The following is a 17,686-nucleotide window of genomic DNA, read 5'->3' as shown; positions in this document are numbered from 1 at the left end:
ACGAGTGTTTGTTGTGTGTTAGACCTGTGTTTGTTGTATGTTAGGCCTGTGTTTGTTGTGTATATGAAACACAGCATTCATCTTTAGCTTTGGCATGAACAGTGATTGATAACGACAAGGCCATGCATGACATGTACACTGTGTGTACGTCCCTGGTGTTACATGTAGAGGTTCTTTCAGGTCAGTGAACTTAGGTTACAGGTGTAAACGCGACATTCTTCATCAAGATCTGAAGGAAATGAACCATTTATCAACTCCGTCAACATACGATTAGTTACAATGTATGCAGATACTAGACAAACATTGTTCTGTGTTTGATCTGTTGATGCGAGGGGTCTCCTTTTTTTTACTACATTTCATCTGCGAATTGCAATGTTTTGTAATCAAAGTGAGTTGAAGAAAAAGTTTATTAGAATTTTACTGTCCGGAGAACCGTCAACACCTTATAAAACCTTCCGTTGAATAAGTGTTACGATTTGTAAAATTTCATATGCAAAGCAGTTTGTATATTTTATGTGGCTTAATATTAAAAGAACGTCTGGATTTTACGTGTTACACCGTGACAGTTTAGTCGTGTTACACTCTGTCACTTACCCATCTCACTTCCGTCGTCCACGAGGATAACTTCCTGTAGAAGATGGCGCGGCGTTCTGTTGACGATGCTGTACACCGTACGGAGCAGGATGGACGGCCATTCGTCAAAGAACGGTACGATCACGCTTGTGGTCGGGAGGTCATGTTCGTAAGTCCTGGACGCACAACTGCAAACAAACCACGTGTGACCGTTAGAGAATATATATATATATACTTTAACAATGTTGAATTGACAGTTGTAAAACAGTAGGTCATATATGTCCAACATATACCTCTCTTATTGTGTTACCATATTGAAACCAGTCTGAATATGTAGCAAACCTGGAAAACATGTCACGTAATAAGTTGGAAATAATACACCAGACGTCTATACCATATCACACGCAACTAACCATCATAGTATCAGTGAACAGACACACCCTAGCGGGGTTTGCTTCAAGTTCCATTTGTTTATTTTGTAACGATCATAATCATGGCGTCATGCATTGATCCTTGATTCTTTTTTTATTTTAGAAGAGGAAATCAGAAGATTTCGTCTGAGAAAGCTCAATGTGTTATTGCCTTCCTTGTGATGTTGTTAACATGGATGGTGGGACGCCCATTCCTTGTCCGATCTGATGGTAACACCCAGGTATTTGGCCCCAGACACATCTTGGAATTCGTGTCTATGAAACCTGTATGGGTGGACAATGAGATTTCTATTTCTGGTGATGGAGATGACATTTGTCTGGATGGAACTCCATCTTCAACTTTCTCTCCGCATTACCGAGTCTGACAAGGCCACTTTGCAGAGATTGTGCATCTCGCTCTGATGTAACTACTAGATACATATTGGTATCATCTGCAAAGAGTCTAATGGATGATGAAATGCCCTCGGTAATGTCATTGATGTAAAAGAGAAAAAGGCTCGACCCGAGGGATGAGCCATAGGGGACACCTGATCCTACTGGGACAGTGTTGATTTTTCCCATACTATTACTGATAGAGCCCTGTTACTTCGGAAGTTTTCAATCCAGCCGTTTACTTTCCCAACTATGCCATAGTTCCTATGTTTATGGATTAAAAGTTGGTGGTCGATCTTATCAAATGCCTTACTGCAGTCCATGATAAGAACATTGCTTACCTAGTTCCATGTTACTCGAGATGTCATCAATGAATTAATGTAGCTGACTCTCACATGGCCTGGATTGCCTGAAGCAATGCTGAAGACGGTAAAGGATCTGATGAGTATCAACATGTTTCATGATGCTACTGACAATGATATGATCTGGTAATTTGCAACAGATACAAGTGAGGGATATTGGACGGTAATTTTCTGCGCTGTGTATTTTAAGCCTTTTTTTTTGTACACAGGGGCAATATCTGCAGTCTTCCAGTCAGATGGATGTGATCAGTATCGAGGGATCGTTGGCAGATGAGACAGAGAATTCGTGATGTTTCAGTAGCTAACTACTTGAAAACATAAGGCTTGATGAAATCTCGCCCTGCAGTTTTTTCATTTCCCTTCGATGTTACGTGGAAATAAGGAATTGGATGGTAATTACCATTTTTTGGATAATCTTGTGTGTACATACTGATTTCGTCATTAGTGGAAAACACTGATTGGAATTACATTGATTGTTATGTAATAATGAGAATATAGAAGATGTTTGATGATGAGGCCGGTGTCATTTTTCTGAGTCTTACTTGAAAAACAATGAGATACATACACTCGCAATTATACAGTCCACCGCCTTCAACCCTGCAAGCTACTGTTAACTCTGATACAATGACATGTACAGGTATTTTAGATGCTAATGAGGCGACGTCACATTCTGATTCTAAGATATTGAAAGCATACATTCATTCTAAGGATTTTCCAGTGAGGATACAGAATGATTCTTAAATGACTTCGAGCCTTACGTTCTAAACTTGCTTCTGGATTGGACGGAGAATAGTTTACTGGTTTTTGCTTGTAATTCCAAGGTCCAGTCATTTACACTATGTTTTTTCCTTGCATTATTTTTATATTAAAACAACAAATTTTAGTGGAATACCTGCAGTTTGTCACCAATATGTCAGAATTTTTGCCAATCGTTTACACAGTATACGTCATGACATGAGTAAATGTGTTATACAGTCAAAAATGAAAATGTTGGAACGTGTCAACGAAACAGTCCATCCGCTCTCTGCCAGGGTGGCTGACTATGTCTATCTCCTTTTAGAAGCAAAGTGGGATGGAGTCAAATTTAAACCTCGCTATTGTGGACAGTCCTCACCTCGTAACTCTTCGGAGCCCTGATAATTGACAGATCAAAGATGACACCCACATGGATCATCTCAAGATTGCAGTTGTACGGAAGTCTCATCTGATGATACCATGGACAATAATTTCAATAAGGTGTTAGATAAATCCACCGATGACACCGAAGGGCAGATGTCTGTTAGCACAACATCTGCAAGTGAGACAACTATCCCGAAGACAATTCCACGTTCTCGTCTAAAGCTATTGGCTCAAAGAGTAAGAAAACACGGGAAAGGGGATATTTGGTGCATTTCGCTGGTGAGCCTGCTCAGCAAGCTATGTGGATACATGAAAATGCAAAATGCCAAGCTACACTGGCGTAGGCAAGGGGGGAGGGGAGGCAAGGGGGGGGAGGCAACCCCCCAATTGTCCCAGAGGTGACTTTTGTGAAACGTGTAAATCCGTTGAGTTTTTTAGGGGGGGTCCCATTTTTCAGTTTTCTTTATCTGTATTTTTCATATCTATTTCAGTGATTTTATCGATTCTACTTGCATTCTGTCGAAACTAACACCACACAAACTACACTCAGCTCAGGTAACAGAATCAGAACTCTCACTTTCCCGTTAGCTGATTTTTGATGTTTATGTATGTTGTCATTTACTGATATTTCTAATTGATTGTTATGTACATGTAGTCCGACATTATTTTGTTTCCATTTGTATCTTTTCTAACTTTGATTTATTTCAATACATCATATCGACTTATCCCAGTATTATTGTGTCGTTATTTTCCTTCAAAATACGCTCAAAATGCAGGAAATGGAGCCAAAATTTTCAAAATTTTCTGGGGGAGGTCCCCAATACCCCTCGCCAAAGCCTCGCGCCGCCGGCGCTCGCGACGCACGGCTTCGCCGGCGTTGCCAGATTTTTGCTACCATTGAAAGGAGATCCCCTCCTATGATCCGTTAGAATACCGTTGGAGCAAACTTCATTTCAGTGCTTATGGCTGGCCCTTATGTAGTATACCTTTAAAAGTCATGATGCATTGCTTTTCTGATGTACATGAACACCATAACTTCGTTTATAAATCATTTAATATCAAATATTTATTGTAATGATTATCCAGGGATGTGCAGCCTTAATGTATACATCCTGTTGTGATGGTGTGTGCATCCTTAATGTTAACATCCTGTTGTGATGTTTTCTGCAGCCTTAAGGTGAACGTTTTAATCTAGTGGTATGTTTGGGTGATTTACATCCCGCACTCACTTAAACTGCTAGATTATACTCGAATAAGCCACATTAATCGTTCATTTAAAACAAGAATGAAGAATATTTCTATTTCTTCCAAGTATTTCGCGTTCAGGTTATCATTTATCTTATGTATGAATTATATTGTAGTCACTTGCCTGATTGTATGCCATATCTTGATGGATTAATTAGTCGGACTGTCATCTCGATTATATCTATGGAATGCCATCAGAAACATGCACATTTTTTTTAAGTGAAAATTGACCACATCTGGTGCCTATATTATCCATCATGCAGAATGTTGTACATCATTATCTTTAAGAAGGAAGGTTGATTTATTGTACGAATTATCGCATTTTCTCATAAATTGTCTAGTCACAAGCGCAAGCATCTGTGATACCAAATACTGAGCCCGACCATCGTGTAAACAACAGTGCTTAGCGCCCAGTTGGTTACCTTACCGACGCTTTAGAATCGTGTTAATCTTTAAGTGGTTCGTAAATACAGGTATTCTCGATTCTCTACGTGATTTGCTACGTGACATTTGTCTTAATTTTTGATCAGATAAGAGGGACACGTGAAGGGGTATTGAATAATACCAGCTAGACTGGCAACACCTTTCCATGTTTTATCCGAAACAGATTCAGGGATGATAAGAAAACGTTAATTTATCATCTATAGTACAGGAAGAGAGAAAAAATCCTATCCTGATTGACTGGTTACCAGCTCAAATGAAAGAACGAACCAGTTAAACAGCTCTCGGTAATCTAGCGTCAGAGAATGGTTTTTATTTATATGTTATGCTAATATAACACTGATATCTTCAGCTATATGTATCGTTTATAATTACCGTTAAGGTCTTGATCGTTGCTAGCGTGATCAAAATCATCATTAAACATACTGATGAAAATAAACGGTTATTGTTTTCAGTGCGTACATTAAACTTGATTTACACGTTCTTGAACACCAACTGCTAACGCACGCGATATTTTTGTATCTTACTCAATCGGATTAGGACACCCGGAACGTGTAGACAAACGTGTTGCATGTTCGGTGATCACCAATCCCGGTTTGATTGGGATTTTTACGTTTTTCAGACGACAGAATACTGTGTGTATGTGAGCTCCCACTACGGTAGCAGTAGAAGTCGACATAAATATCAATATCAGACACTTCAAATCTTGGACACTTGGCATATCAGACATTACACTTACATGATTCTGTAACAACCGCGTGGTCCTGAAATTCATTTTAGATCTTGTCTCTCTCGATGATGTTAATCGAAGTTATTGTGCACCTGTTCAACGATCGGCAAAAATCTTTCCTCTTAAAAACTTGTACATGAGCACGAATTTACTAATACACAAATACGTACATGTACATATATGTTGTATACCAAGAATACAGGAAGTTAGGCAAGGTCACCAAACATTGTCATGATCTTAAGATTTCTTATAACAAAATATATTCCACGTAGGTCCTCTCAATTCATGAAGAACGCACAATACATACAGTTTATATTTATTTGAAAAAAAGAATGACAACATAATTTCGAATATCGAAATTTAACATACAAACTAATGTAGATGCTACACGATGTTCGTCGGTAAGACAATGTGTAGGTAACGTCACGGGAACAAAACAAAATATGTAATCTTCCGACCGACTAAATACAACCAAAAAACAAAAGTCACGATGGAGGTATAAATCAACTTTCTAATATAATCTCCAGGACTCATAACCCTGGAGATGCTTCAGGATTAGTTAATGTTGTGTACAGATCCCCAGCAATAAACAGGAATTAAAAGCAAATGATGTCATTCACAGGGACAATAGGATCAACACAGCAGCATAGTCTAGGCAGTATCAAACAGACATCTTCATGATACGATTTGCAAGCACTTTATAATACAGCATTAACGTAACTGTGTAAAACAAGAACATACATGTTACCTATTGCAACATTTACGGCAGAAGAAATTGTCTGAATACAGACGTGTGTTTAATAAAGTCTAACGATGTTCTGAATGGAAAGAAAGTCTAAATCTGCTAGTCATTTGCCGGTGTAAGAATCCATTAAATGGACCAGAGCTACTCGTTAATATTCATAAAATGACTAGGCAAGTTCAATGACTCAATTTGTCAGAAGTGCCAATGTCTGTAGTCATGTTTCCTGGCACGCAGAACTTATTAAAATTTCGTTATAAACTTATTTCCATCTTTTGTTTGATAAACAATAGAAAGAATAAAGAAAGACAATTTGACGTAGGAATTCTAAAGACCCATTACATAATTTAAAATCAATAAATGAAAAGACCTTAAATAATTTTGAACATTGCATTTTCCTTATTGCCATCATTCCTGACTTAATTCGGGAAAGTTTGACATACGGCAAACCAAAGCCTTCCCGAACAATGGATGTGCCTCCAGCCAGTCTAAGTGTAGTGTGAGCGCGCCACAGACATTACCAAAGGTCAATGCAAAAAAAATGATAGCATGCGCGAGACAAACATATTGCAAATGTTATGGACGTCAGAAAAGGGCGTGATCAAATTAAGATTTAAAGATCTTTCCCGCTGAAGTTTGATGGCTTTCATCGAAAAATCTATTTTCATGGAAAAGTTATATTATAATTGTATAAAAATTTCATTTAAGAATATTGCAGTGTAAGTGTTTTGAATAAAAAAAATTCAAAATAAAATATATGCAACGCCTTCTTCCAATCAACGGTTGGTCATCTGTTGGCATAGACTTAAAATGTGCTATTCACTTGTGTGTCTTTTGTACAATCGTTGACTTTCAAGACGGCTAAACCAATGGAAACGTTGCTATCACGTAATCCAATCCAAGCCTCCTACCACCGCCGTTATACAGTGGAGATAAATAACAAAAGCTTTCCCAATGTAAGAACGCAGTCTATGTTGACTGTCAGCAAAAATAATGCTTTGTTATTTGGACAGTTTTAATTAGGTTTTGAATTTTGATTTTAATTTGATGAATTTTTGATTTTGTCCATAACACATCGAGGTACAAGACACGTGCTTCCCCATAGTGTTTTCTTCGTTGATGAGTAGTAACTGTAATTACATCTGGCTTGTTCAAAAGAATAAAAACATGAGGCAACTGATTTGATTATCTATACATATATAACCATTGACCACATAGTCTGGTAATGAATATTGAAAATCTAACAATTATAATATGCAGTATGTTAATCAGCAAAATGCACGGATTTAAGATTAAAATTATGTACAAATGTTTTGACGTTTCAGAATAAAATTATTCCGGTGATAAATCACTCAGTTTGAAAGATTATCTTTGTGTATGTAGTTTGACCGCCACTGAGGATAATAATTTCCATTCTCATGAGTACAGATATTAATTGTCATCTCAAATGACAAAGGATTATACCTGCCATCAATCAACGGACAAAGATCTGGATGTGATCTTGGAAGATCAGTGTGAAACTAGTTTCTGCACTAACGTGTCTTTAATAGAATCAACATACAGTTGCATCTATCAACAATTTTTAATTTGTTCATAAAATAGGATGTTTGAGAACGTAAACAAACGATTAGTTACTTTTACAAAACATCAAATTGCTTAAAAACAATACAGAACACAATATACAGAACTAGACGTTTTGGAAAGTTGATCGTTTCCACTATTTTTTTTAATAATAAACAATTCATTATTATGAAGTACAGCTGAGATTAAGTACAAAAAAACAAGGGAATGAATATGTACATGCTTCTAAAAAGAAATAAAAGTGAATAAATATTTCAAAAATCGTCCGACATTGATACGACAATGTATAGTTATTACAACAATTTTGCAATCAAATTCTTGAGCATTGATCTCTGAAATGTTTCAGCCCTGAGCTGTCCACTTTTTATTCAATATATTGCATTACATCTGTACATATCTACACCATTTTGAGAGACTTAATATGCTGTAGTTTGTATGTTCTAATTAATTAAAGACCTCATAATGTTTTTAACCAATGAATTGTATTTTAAGAAACCAAATACGTAATATGATATATCATTTTTGTGATTGTACAGAAGACATAAAAAGGTGTAACATTTTTCAAGACAAATTGAGAGTTAGATATAGTAAATCTTAGTCGTGTAAATGCGTCACACAGTTTTTTCGTCCTGTGACGCGAAGGGTTTTAAACTTGGATGCCAATGTACCATGTATACAGTATAACGTGTTGTTAAGGGCAGTACAAGAGTGTCGCAAACATAAAAATACAATCATATTGAGCAGGTTTCAAATTATCTATATCTGAAAGGCACGGTGTAAGTATCCGTAATATATTGTCTTTCATGAGAGATCAGAGATGCAATTTGCTGTTAAATAGAAACCATCAAAATTATTAATCTGTTAATGACGTTTCAGTAAGTGGATTTCAAAAACCTGTTGTCGTGATTCACCACACTTGGCTCGCGGACATATGTTTTAAGCTTCAAATTAAGGCTACCGCGGATATTGGAAGACTTTTTGTATTTTCACACTTTTGTCATGTTTCCGTGCTGTTAAATCATGAAAAAAATTCGTGATGTTTACGTTTTACTCTACAACATCCCTATGTAAACTAGCCAAAAAGAAATGTGATTTATGTAATGCGATAATTGACATACTGCTCGTGACCATTCACGACAACAGTTCACCTCTAAACGGCTGTTCCACGTTACAGATTAAACTGTCGATTATGAATAATTTAGTTTAGTTTCAGCGACATGTGTATGGAATGTATATATAGATATTGAACGGCTTTGTTATGGCATTCATGGTCGAATTAAATAACACAGTCTTGCATGCAAACACATCTTTTAGGACAGTGTGCAATGAATTTTGCAGGCAAAGTGTTGTCATTTATATTTATCATAAATGCGTCAACAAATATTGCAGTACTTGATCTAGCAGAAAGCTTGGCAGGATTTCTCCATTGTTGTTAATTAAATCTTTCCATTTTCTCTTAATTTGTTGTAACCATTCTCACGTGAAGAGTAGTTGTTATTTAAAGTAGTGTTTGGTTATTGTAAATTTTATTTTCATTTCCGAAAGAGCTATTGATTAGTTGGATTAACGAAAGTTTATATGGCTGGTGTTGTCTTTGAAGCAGAAGACGATTACATTTCCGGAACACCTGGTCTAATTTCCCTGTACTTTTTTCAAAGATCTTGCATATTTGAAAAAATTGATGGGGCTCATAATGTTTTATAGAGGCCATTCCTTTCTTGAATGGTTTGGTGGCAGATGTCTTTTTAATTTATTTATTCCGTACTTTAAACTAACTAATATCCTCCTAAAACCACTTCCATGCATATAACGCATTCATTGTAACTTTTTTGATGTTCATATTGAATTTGTGAAGACCTTTTATGAATTATACAATTTACTTTATTGTAATACTTTTTTAAAAAATAATTTCCATGGTAAATAATTCCTATGGCAGTAACTAGTTACGCATTTATACTCATGTTTGTTAAAGGCATTTTGTTCATTTTGCAAGATATTTCGAGAAGATACAGTACATATGTTTTCTAAAGGTAAAAAATATCCGGAATTTAATGGTTCCACTGCAATAAACTCGTCGACAAGAAGGACAAATCGTGGTGATCGATTTTTTTATAAGTTATACATATGTAAACTAGATAGTTGACTGTTCGCTACAATTAAGCTGAATTGAAGCCAAAGGCATCCAAAGTTAACTCTGTCCTTCCATGTAAGATGTTTTATCTGTATCAGAGAGATCACAGTGCGACCATTCTTCTAGTTTCACTAAGTCAGCTAATACATTTGTATCATCACAAAAATGACCGTGGACAGCCTCCGATTTCGTCATGTGACAAGGAGCAGAGGTATAGAGACAGGTTTGATCGAGTAGTTGGTTCAACTAATCCAAAATTATGAAAAAAATAAGTTTTTGAGTGACAGAGAGGGTAACTAATAATTGTATATCGTATACGTAGGACATAGGAAATTAAAGTATCACGTTTACTCACCTCGTCAGTCTAGAATCCGGTACCATCCTGTTCAGTGGAATCAAGTCACTAGCTATCACATTGAGGTGGTACTTCTCAATCACTTCAGCCACTTTTTTCTTTTCTGTGCCTACAAACGTAACCCCTCGGCCCATTTCTCCTGTACGATGTAGGTCATTCAATCCATAGTTGTCTATTAAAGGATTACCCGATTTTAAGTCTTTGTTTTTTCTATATTCGTCTGCTGTAATCATCACGACCCCCTGACTGCTGCTGTTAAGAGACAGAGGAGGTCGGGGACGATCTGACACAAACTGAACAGTATCCTCTCTTCTAACCTTTACTCTTCGACGGATGCCTCTCCCCCCGTGTAGAAAGTTTCCATCGTCGTGTTGAAATTGCTCCCCTGAGACGGAGCGTATGAGATCCCTAGCGCTCCCGGAGTTGAAATACACTTCATAAGTACACACAAGGAACAAAATCCCAACACAGGAGATTACGTACCGTGTCCGTAATCTCATACTGGGAAGAATATAGACATCAGATGGAAACAGAAATCACACAGAATATGTCCGAATACCCACAATGTTTATATCCGAGCCAAGCACAAACACGCGTGAGCCCTAAACCGAAAGGAAGTTCCGGATGAATGAGTTCTTAGTGATAACAATACATGCAGTGGGCGAGATCGTTTACAGTACACTGTGTACCTGTAACAGCAAAATATAGCTAAACGTTTAGCCACTTACGACAACCTTCAACCGCTAAAACCGGTTCGAAATATTTTATTTTTGGACTTCGATAAATCAGATAGCAACACATATGTTATAAAATTACACGCGGGCATTCTTCCTGTGTACTCCATAAACTACCATAACCCATTGACAGGTAAAACAACCGGACGATCACAGTATTCAGCGTACCACATATACTCCACACGTACCTACCACATTTGTATACAACATACACATACGTACTAATTATTCTTGACGTTGACTACATCCCTACACCGTTCAAGTTGTCAATGTGAAGGTATGGTTGTCACCGGAAAGTATTCATGTGCCCTATTTGAACAATATATTACAAAGCCGTAGTCCATGTGTACTTGCTATTATGCACATACAGCCCTTATCCCACTGAGCTGGGCCTTTTTATAAACAGTACAGTGTATTTTTATCCTGTGTTAAACAGTATGCATTACATGTATTTATCCTTGCAGAACGATCGAGTTTCTATTCTCAAATGTTGTTTACACACCTCTCCTTCCCCGCTTTTATCCCTCCCCTTATTTCACATACGAAAATGACCAGACACGGTTTTTTTTAATTAGATACTTACCAACAGAAATATACCCATATATGTTATAAACTTGACTGCCTATTGTGCTACAACTGATACAAGTTAAACTTAACCTAATGAACAGTATGACAAAAACGAAACATATTTTACACAGAAACACCAATAATTTAATTATGTTTATTATATCTAAGCTTTTCTCCCCGTCCTATTTCCTCATTTTTGCAATCATTCATATATTCACTATTTAATTAATTCATTACCATTCATTACACATATTCACTACCCACACACAATCATCCGAACTTACGAGACATGTTGTACAATGTATAAGCTTAATCTATTCGCTTTATACAAAACTGTAAATCATAATATTCTAATTTACAAATTATATAAGAGAGTATTACCACTGCTGCCCGTATAATCTCCTATTACTTAAGCTGTATATGGAAACGAATACATATAAAACGTTATCAATTTTCTTTACCTGTATACGTCCCGTGAGTTTCAATGAAATATACATTATCTCAAGTGGTGCATATATGTGTGCAGGGGTTTACATACTTACGTCTATATTCTCAGTCCAATCGGAAGGTATCATCAACAAACTAGCTGTTGTAACTCCTCCTCTTTGACACAGGTGGAAGACGGAGTCATATGGCTCTGTATGTCCGAAACGTGCCATGGGAAGAGTCACCTGTCACACGTAACTAACCAATATCAATACACGTGTTATATTCCCATCGAACCCTTCCAGTCTGATTCTACATCCTAAGATCTGTGAAGTTTTTCTTTATTTCGTTTTTGCATCCGGTAGCCATCACACCAATAAAGACATATTTTGTCCAGTAAGCCGGTAAAGAGGACATTCAGTAGAGATATGTTATTTGTCCCGAGTGTCACTTCCAAGTTGGACAGGTAAAGCTGTAACAGATAACGAAAGCACTAGATATGTATGTGTCATCTTGTCTTAAGAAAGGTATAGGTATAGGTCAGAAGTCTACTCCAGATGTACACATGACTATATAAAGTCACCGTTATATACGCTTCTCCTATCCTGACATGGTACTATACACAGTTATCTAAATGACATGTTTATACATGAGCGATGCAAGATGATGATAAATATGTATATATATATATATTATCAAGTAAGTAGCATCGACGGTATGGTCAAATATTGGTACTTGATTCTAACATGACTGTTCGTTGGATGTGTAATACTGGAATAGATATATGATCAATGAAGCAATAGCAACCGAGTTGTCAAATTTTAGAGGCAATCTGTCCCTTTATCAAGACATCACCTATATAGAACATAAAACAGAGACAAACTGTCACCTCCATTCTAAAGTGTTCCGATAAACAGGGCGATGGACGCAGAAGGCCCTTTTCAGAGAGCAATATACAATGTATATCTTTTTCTACTAATAACCAAATGCACACTAACGTATTCAATGAAGCGAGACCGAAAACTGTCATCAAGAAATCAACACAAATCAGACAAAAAAGATATGGCTTAATTAACGTCTTCGCTGCAAGGTATTTCAATATTGACATTTCAGATCACATAGAAGCATAACTATGTTATATATCTGACACATTAGTAATTTTTAGCGAGGAAATTGATTGCAGCAACTGCACACCATAATAAAGCGATTATGAATATACACAACCAGGATAACAGCTGGAATATAACCAATTACTTTTATAAAGCAGAAGAAACGGATAGTGTACAAGCTTCTAAGGCAAGCAATAGGTCCTCCCCTTGACAGCCAGTGATAAGATGGTCAACGAGTATCTAATCGGTGACTAATATTGCCTACGACAAATATGGCCAACCGAACAGGGACTAATAAATCAAAGTATTATCCATAAAATGACTTATAGGTCTTGGGGATTATAAAGTCCAAATATACAAGACTGGCTTTTGATGTTTCACTCCATCGTTGGAAACCCACGATACTCTACTCTGTTGTCAGAATTCTATGGGTTTTCAACGTTAATTTCACTCGAGAATTTGTTGTATATATATATCTACAGGTCCGTCCAGATATACACCTCTCATGCTTAATATATCATCTGTAATCTTACATACTGCATGTAACTCGCCTATTAATGCTTTCATTTTAGCATAAATTTAAGACTCAAAAGTTATATCAGATAATGCTCCTTTGCCTAAAGAATTAAAATAAAATAACAAACCACTCTTGCTGACAAGATCTTGTGCTTCACTTCTACTGTTGTGTTAGTGAGCTGAATTGTGACATGTCCGGGTTTTTTTTTATTTTTGCAATAAATTCGCCTTGTAAGCAGTTTTCTTTAAATTTGATGACTGTTTCAGTGATTTACCCATACACAACATCTTAACTCTTAGTTCTATATATTTGCTGACTGTTTCAGTGTTTCACCTATGCACAAGATCCTAACGCTAAGCTCTATATCTTTGCTGACTGTTTCAATGCTTTACCCATGTACAAAATCTCAATTCTAAGTTCTAGATCATAAAAGTGTGATTTCAAAATTTCCGAAATTTAAAAACTGCGACCTGGCCAAGGTGATTGGATAACCTTTTTATTCTGAGAGGTTGTCTTTATTGTACTGAAAATACACAATAACAGCTTCCGATGTAATTTTAGAATTTGGTATAAAAGAGACAAATAATGAATTATGCATACATGCACGATTCCCGCAGGCTATTATAGATTTATAATAGCCTGTCTGTGGTCAGGCTTAACGCCTTCCTGCTTACATTCAATTTTCTTTGTTTGAAAATTTATAGCATATTAGCAGTTTATCTCCAGACAAGTCATTCCATACATACCATTTATATTCAATTGACATCTATTAAGTATAAATATGATATAATGTTATAAAGGAAATCGTTTTCAGATCTTTTTATCAAATGCTGGCAGTAAGCAATCAGAGTGAAAAATAGTGAAACAATAAAGTATAGTACCATGACACGCTTTGTTAAGACGTCTATTCATAGTTTCTATTACCATCGTAACCATAACTTAGATATTTAATTGCTATCATTCTAGTTTTGTAAGTGATACAATAAAGTATTTGTTACTATGGAAACACTGATTACTAATTACCTATCTGTTAAGACAACTCCCTCTTCCCAGAGTGTAGAGAAGAAAACAAACAGAGTATATTGCGATCAAATCACAATGTTTTTTCTACTTAGATTCTGGGTTTCAGTAGCCTGGTTACATATGATAATGATTTATGTAGAAAACACTGAAATCATTAGAATTTTACATACAATACAATGTACATTTCGTTACAATAGAGTCATACCCCCTGGAACTGAATCCAAATCACTTGCTGCCTGGACTAGCATAGTGCTTCCTGTCAGAAGACTTAAACGAAATATACGTCATCTTCTCCAATAGTGTGGCTAATTACAAGTGTGTCAGTAACTGTTACACATTCTTTACATCCGTTCTCCATCACGTGCTCGTACTTGACCCCCGGAAGTGCATGAAGCAGTTCTTTCCACTCTGACCGTTCTAAAGATCATCGGTACGAAGCATGATGTAGGAAGGCAACAGTTCGGGTGCTCCATTATGGCCTATGCAAATAAAGCCGTGATTCGTGTTGTGTAAACTAGTTACAGCACTGTTTATCCTCCTATTGCGAGCTTACCAAACTGAAATGCCATAGGTCTGTCGACATGTACTACATCTAGCTGTGAACGTGCTACACACACGCAGACTATGTATATGTTTGCACACGTTTCCGCCACTACCTCGTATCCAATTTCAGCAACACTTACCCCAACCTGCCTGAGGCCGCACGATTCCCGATAACATAACTCCTTCTATCATCTCGCGTGCCAGTGGGGCCTACACTGAAAACGACAAAATATTGATTTCCATGGAAAACATTAATCAAACGAAATATATTTTATAATAATAAATGTTATTTAATGTTTACATGATTTCTTTAAAAAATATTCGATCAGGTGATGAACGAAATGCACGTGTTTCTGAGAAGCTTATGCTCAATTTACAAACTTTTAAATGCTTCAAATGTGTCTCCTTTTCTACTTGACTCTGGCGTGAACTGATGTTACCTACCTTTACAATATAACACCTCATTCAGTTCAACAAGCTTGTTGTTTGTATCGATCTTGAGATCAGTGTTCTTGTTTCGAAGCTGAATCAGTTATAATAATGCTTCAGTATAGTTATTGATTTAGTCTGTAATACAATAACGACATCCATATCCAAACAATATCACATTCTAAGCCAGAACACCTGTACATCTATTTTTCCTATTCAAAGATTTATCATTATACATACAATGTATACCTATTATTATACATGACACTTGTGTTCACCTCTTCAGGTAACATACCTTTGTGTATTCAAACTAAACTTTATTCATTTGACCATTGTTATTTAATATTCTTTATTGCTACAATGATTCATTTAAAACAAAATGTATCCATTTAACATAACTAGACTAAAGGTAAAATACTAAAATGCACGTTCATTCAAATCACCCAGATTTAAGTAAAAAAAAATCCATATGGACAATACAGATGGTTGATTAACGATTAGCTTAACGAAGCTATACTCCGGGAAATAGAGAAATCAAATACATGGGCAAGTATTTTCTCTAACCAATAGAGGCCCAGGTTTAACGAAAGATTATATTTTAAAAGGGACCTTAAAGCAAGTGAAATGCAAGCTGTCGGTCTGAACTCTTCTAAACTCGAGAATTGTTTTTAATGATAACGAAGCTATATTTACGTGAGTAGAGTCTTATGAATGACAGCAAGAACCCGAAATTATCACAGTTGGAATAAATGCTACTATCACTAATACAGACAACAAGCCATTTTTACATCAATTGTCAATATTTATTTTATTTGATATTACATAATGGTTATATCCGATGATCATGATAAACACTGATGTTACATATGTACAAATGAAATGGACCATCACATCGCCCAAACAAAAGGCTTAATAAAAACAAGAAAGTACCAACATGAGAACATGGTCATAATTCTAACTCAAAATTCATAAAACAAACTCGGTAAAAATAAGTGCATACAAAACAGATTTGCACGGAGACTCCTGAAAAAATATATGGGAATAGTACCAGGTGTTCCTGAAGAGTAAGCGTCTTCTGCTTCATTGACGTCACCAAGAATGTAGACCTTGGTGAAGCCAAGAATCATCAAACACGTCCAATTTCATAGCTCACAAAGAATTTGAATAACTGGCAATTAGATCACTATGACGACCGTTCGATAATTTTCATCCAACTAACACGAGCGTTACACAATGGATAATTATTAGAAATATCCTTCCTTGGTATCAACATTAATTTCATTATTAATTTACATATTATTTAATCACAGATAGGTTTTAAACCATTGCATGACTTGATGTTTGTTGCATGAAACAGAGGTTGCCCAAAAACCATTGCTGATCCGCCGCTCACTTTCATGTCATCACCCGAAATCCTACTTAAGAATATTCTTTAGATATGGATTAAATTTCCACAAGTAATGTAGTTGAATGTTTTCATTGTGCTTTGAAACCAGCGAAATATTCAGACAGGAATGTGTGCTTTATGGAAGCAGTAATTCACAGCTACACTGTAACCCAATGTGAATTACAGGCTGCAAGAATCCGAAAGTGTTACAATTGCCATTCTACTGAGGTTTGAAATAATGAAAATAGCAAGGTATCACGTCAGTATGGTATGCTTTCATAGTCAACAAACTCAATCCCTTGCTTTAGCATTTTATTACATTATAGATTTCTGAATCATGTCTACAGAAATGTAACGAGGCATATTGCCTTATATATTAATCAAGAGTCAACCTTTTTAGCGATAAAACCTATTGAACAAAACAATGAAAAACCAAAATCAAAATAACGCAAAAAAACGCAAACAAAAAAAAAAGGAAACGAAAACAAAACCACAAAAAAATAACATAATCCAAAAAAGAACAAAATATAAAAAAAAATCTTCGACGGAATCTAATACTAATAACAAAGTGGTTTGATAATATATTGGAACCCGAAAAACGTGACAATGATCTTGGATACCTGATAAATACATACACCCAATCTTGTGATGTTCGCGTATATTGAGTAGTGATGAGACGTTCAGAGCTTTGTTATGATACGAGTATGAGCTATCAACACGTCTTCATCATTTTCATTTTATTGTTATTTTTGTTAAGATACGTATATTTAGCTTCGAAACTTGGTGATACATGAACGCAGACTTGTATAGTCATAGCAAATAGCAATCGACCCAAACCGATAAAGAAATAAAGACAGAAACAACGAATA

The 17,686-nt window shown here is 36.0% G+C and overlaps 1 protein-coding gene and 1 long non-coding RNA gene across 2 annotated transcripts in view; both read right to left on the bottom strand.

Moving 5' to 3' along the window:
* Positions 1 to 10,608, bottom strand: part of LOC132546846 (polypeptide N-acetylgalactosaminyltransferase 13-like) — a 31,335-nt gene extending 20,727 nt beyond the window's left edge. Inside the window, exons 1-2 of the mRNA XM_060210574.1 lie at positions 10,083 to 10,608; positions 595 to 761 (exon numbers count right to left, since the gene is read on the bottom strand). Coding sequence (XP_060066557.1) covers positions 595 to 761; positions 10,083 to 10,582 — 667 coding nt within the window. The 5' untranslated portion in view covers positions 10,583 to 10,608. The remainder of the gene's footprint in view (positions 1 to 594; positions 762 to 10,082) is intronic.
* Positions 10,609 to 10,614: 6 nt separating this feature from the next.
* Positions 10,615 to 14,978, bottom strand: LOC132546848 (uncharacterized). Its single transcript, XR_009554084.1, has 3 exons — positions 14,664 to 14,978; positions 11,926 to 12,281; positions 10,615 to 10,771 (listed from the first exon to the last, which is right to left on the bottom strand). It is a non-coding gene; the product is annotated as an uncharacterized LOC132546848 (long non-coding RNA).
* Between the last annotated feature and the right edge of the window lie 2,708 nt (positions 14,979 to 17,686).

Source organism: Ylistrum balloti, unplaced genomic scaffold (genome assembly GCF_031769215.1).
Source record: "Ylistrum balloti isolate Yb309-2 unplaced genomic scaffold, AGI_CSIRO_Ybal_v1 Utg369916, whole genome shotgun sequence".
Lineage (NCBI taxonomy): Eukaryota > Metazoa > Mollusca > Bivalvia > Pectinida > Pectinidae > Ylistrum > Ylistrum balloti.
The sequence above is the reverse complement of the archived record's forward strand: the minus strand, read 5'-3'. Positions and strand labels throughout refer to the sequence as shown.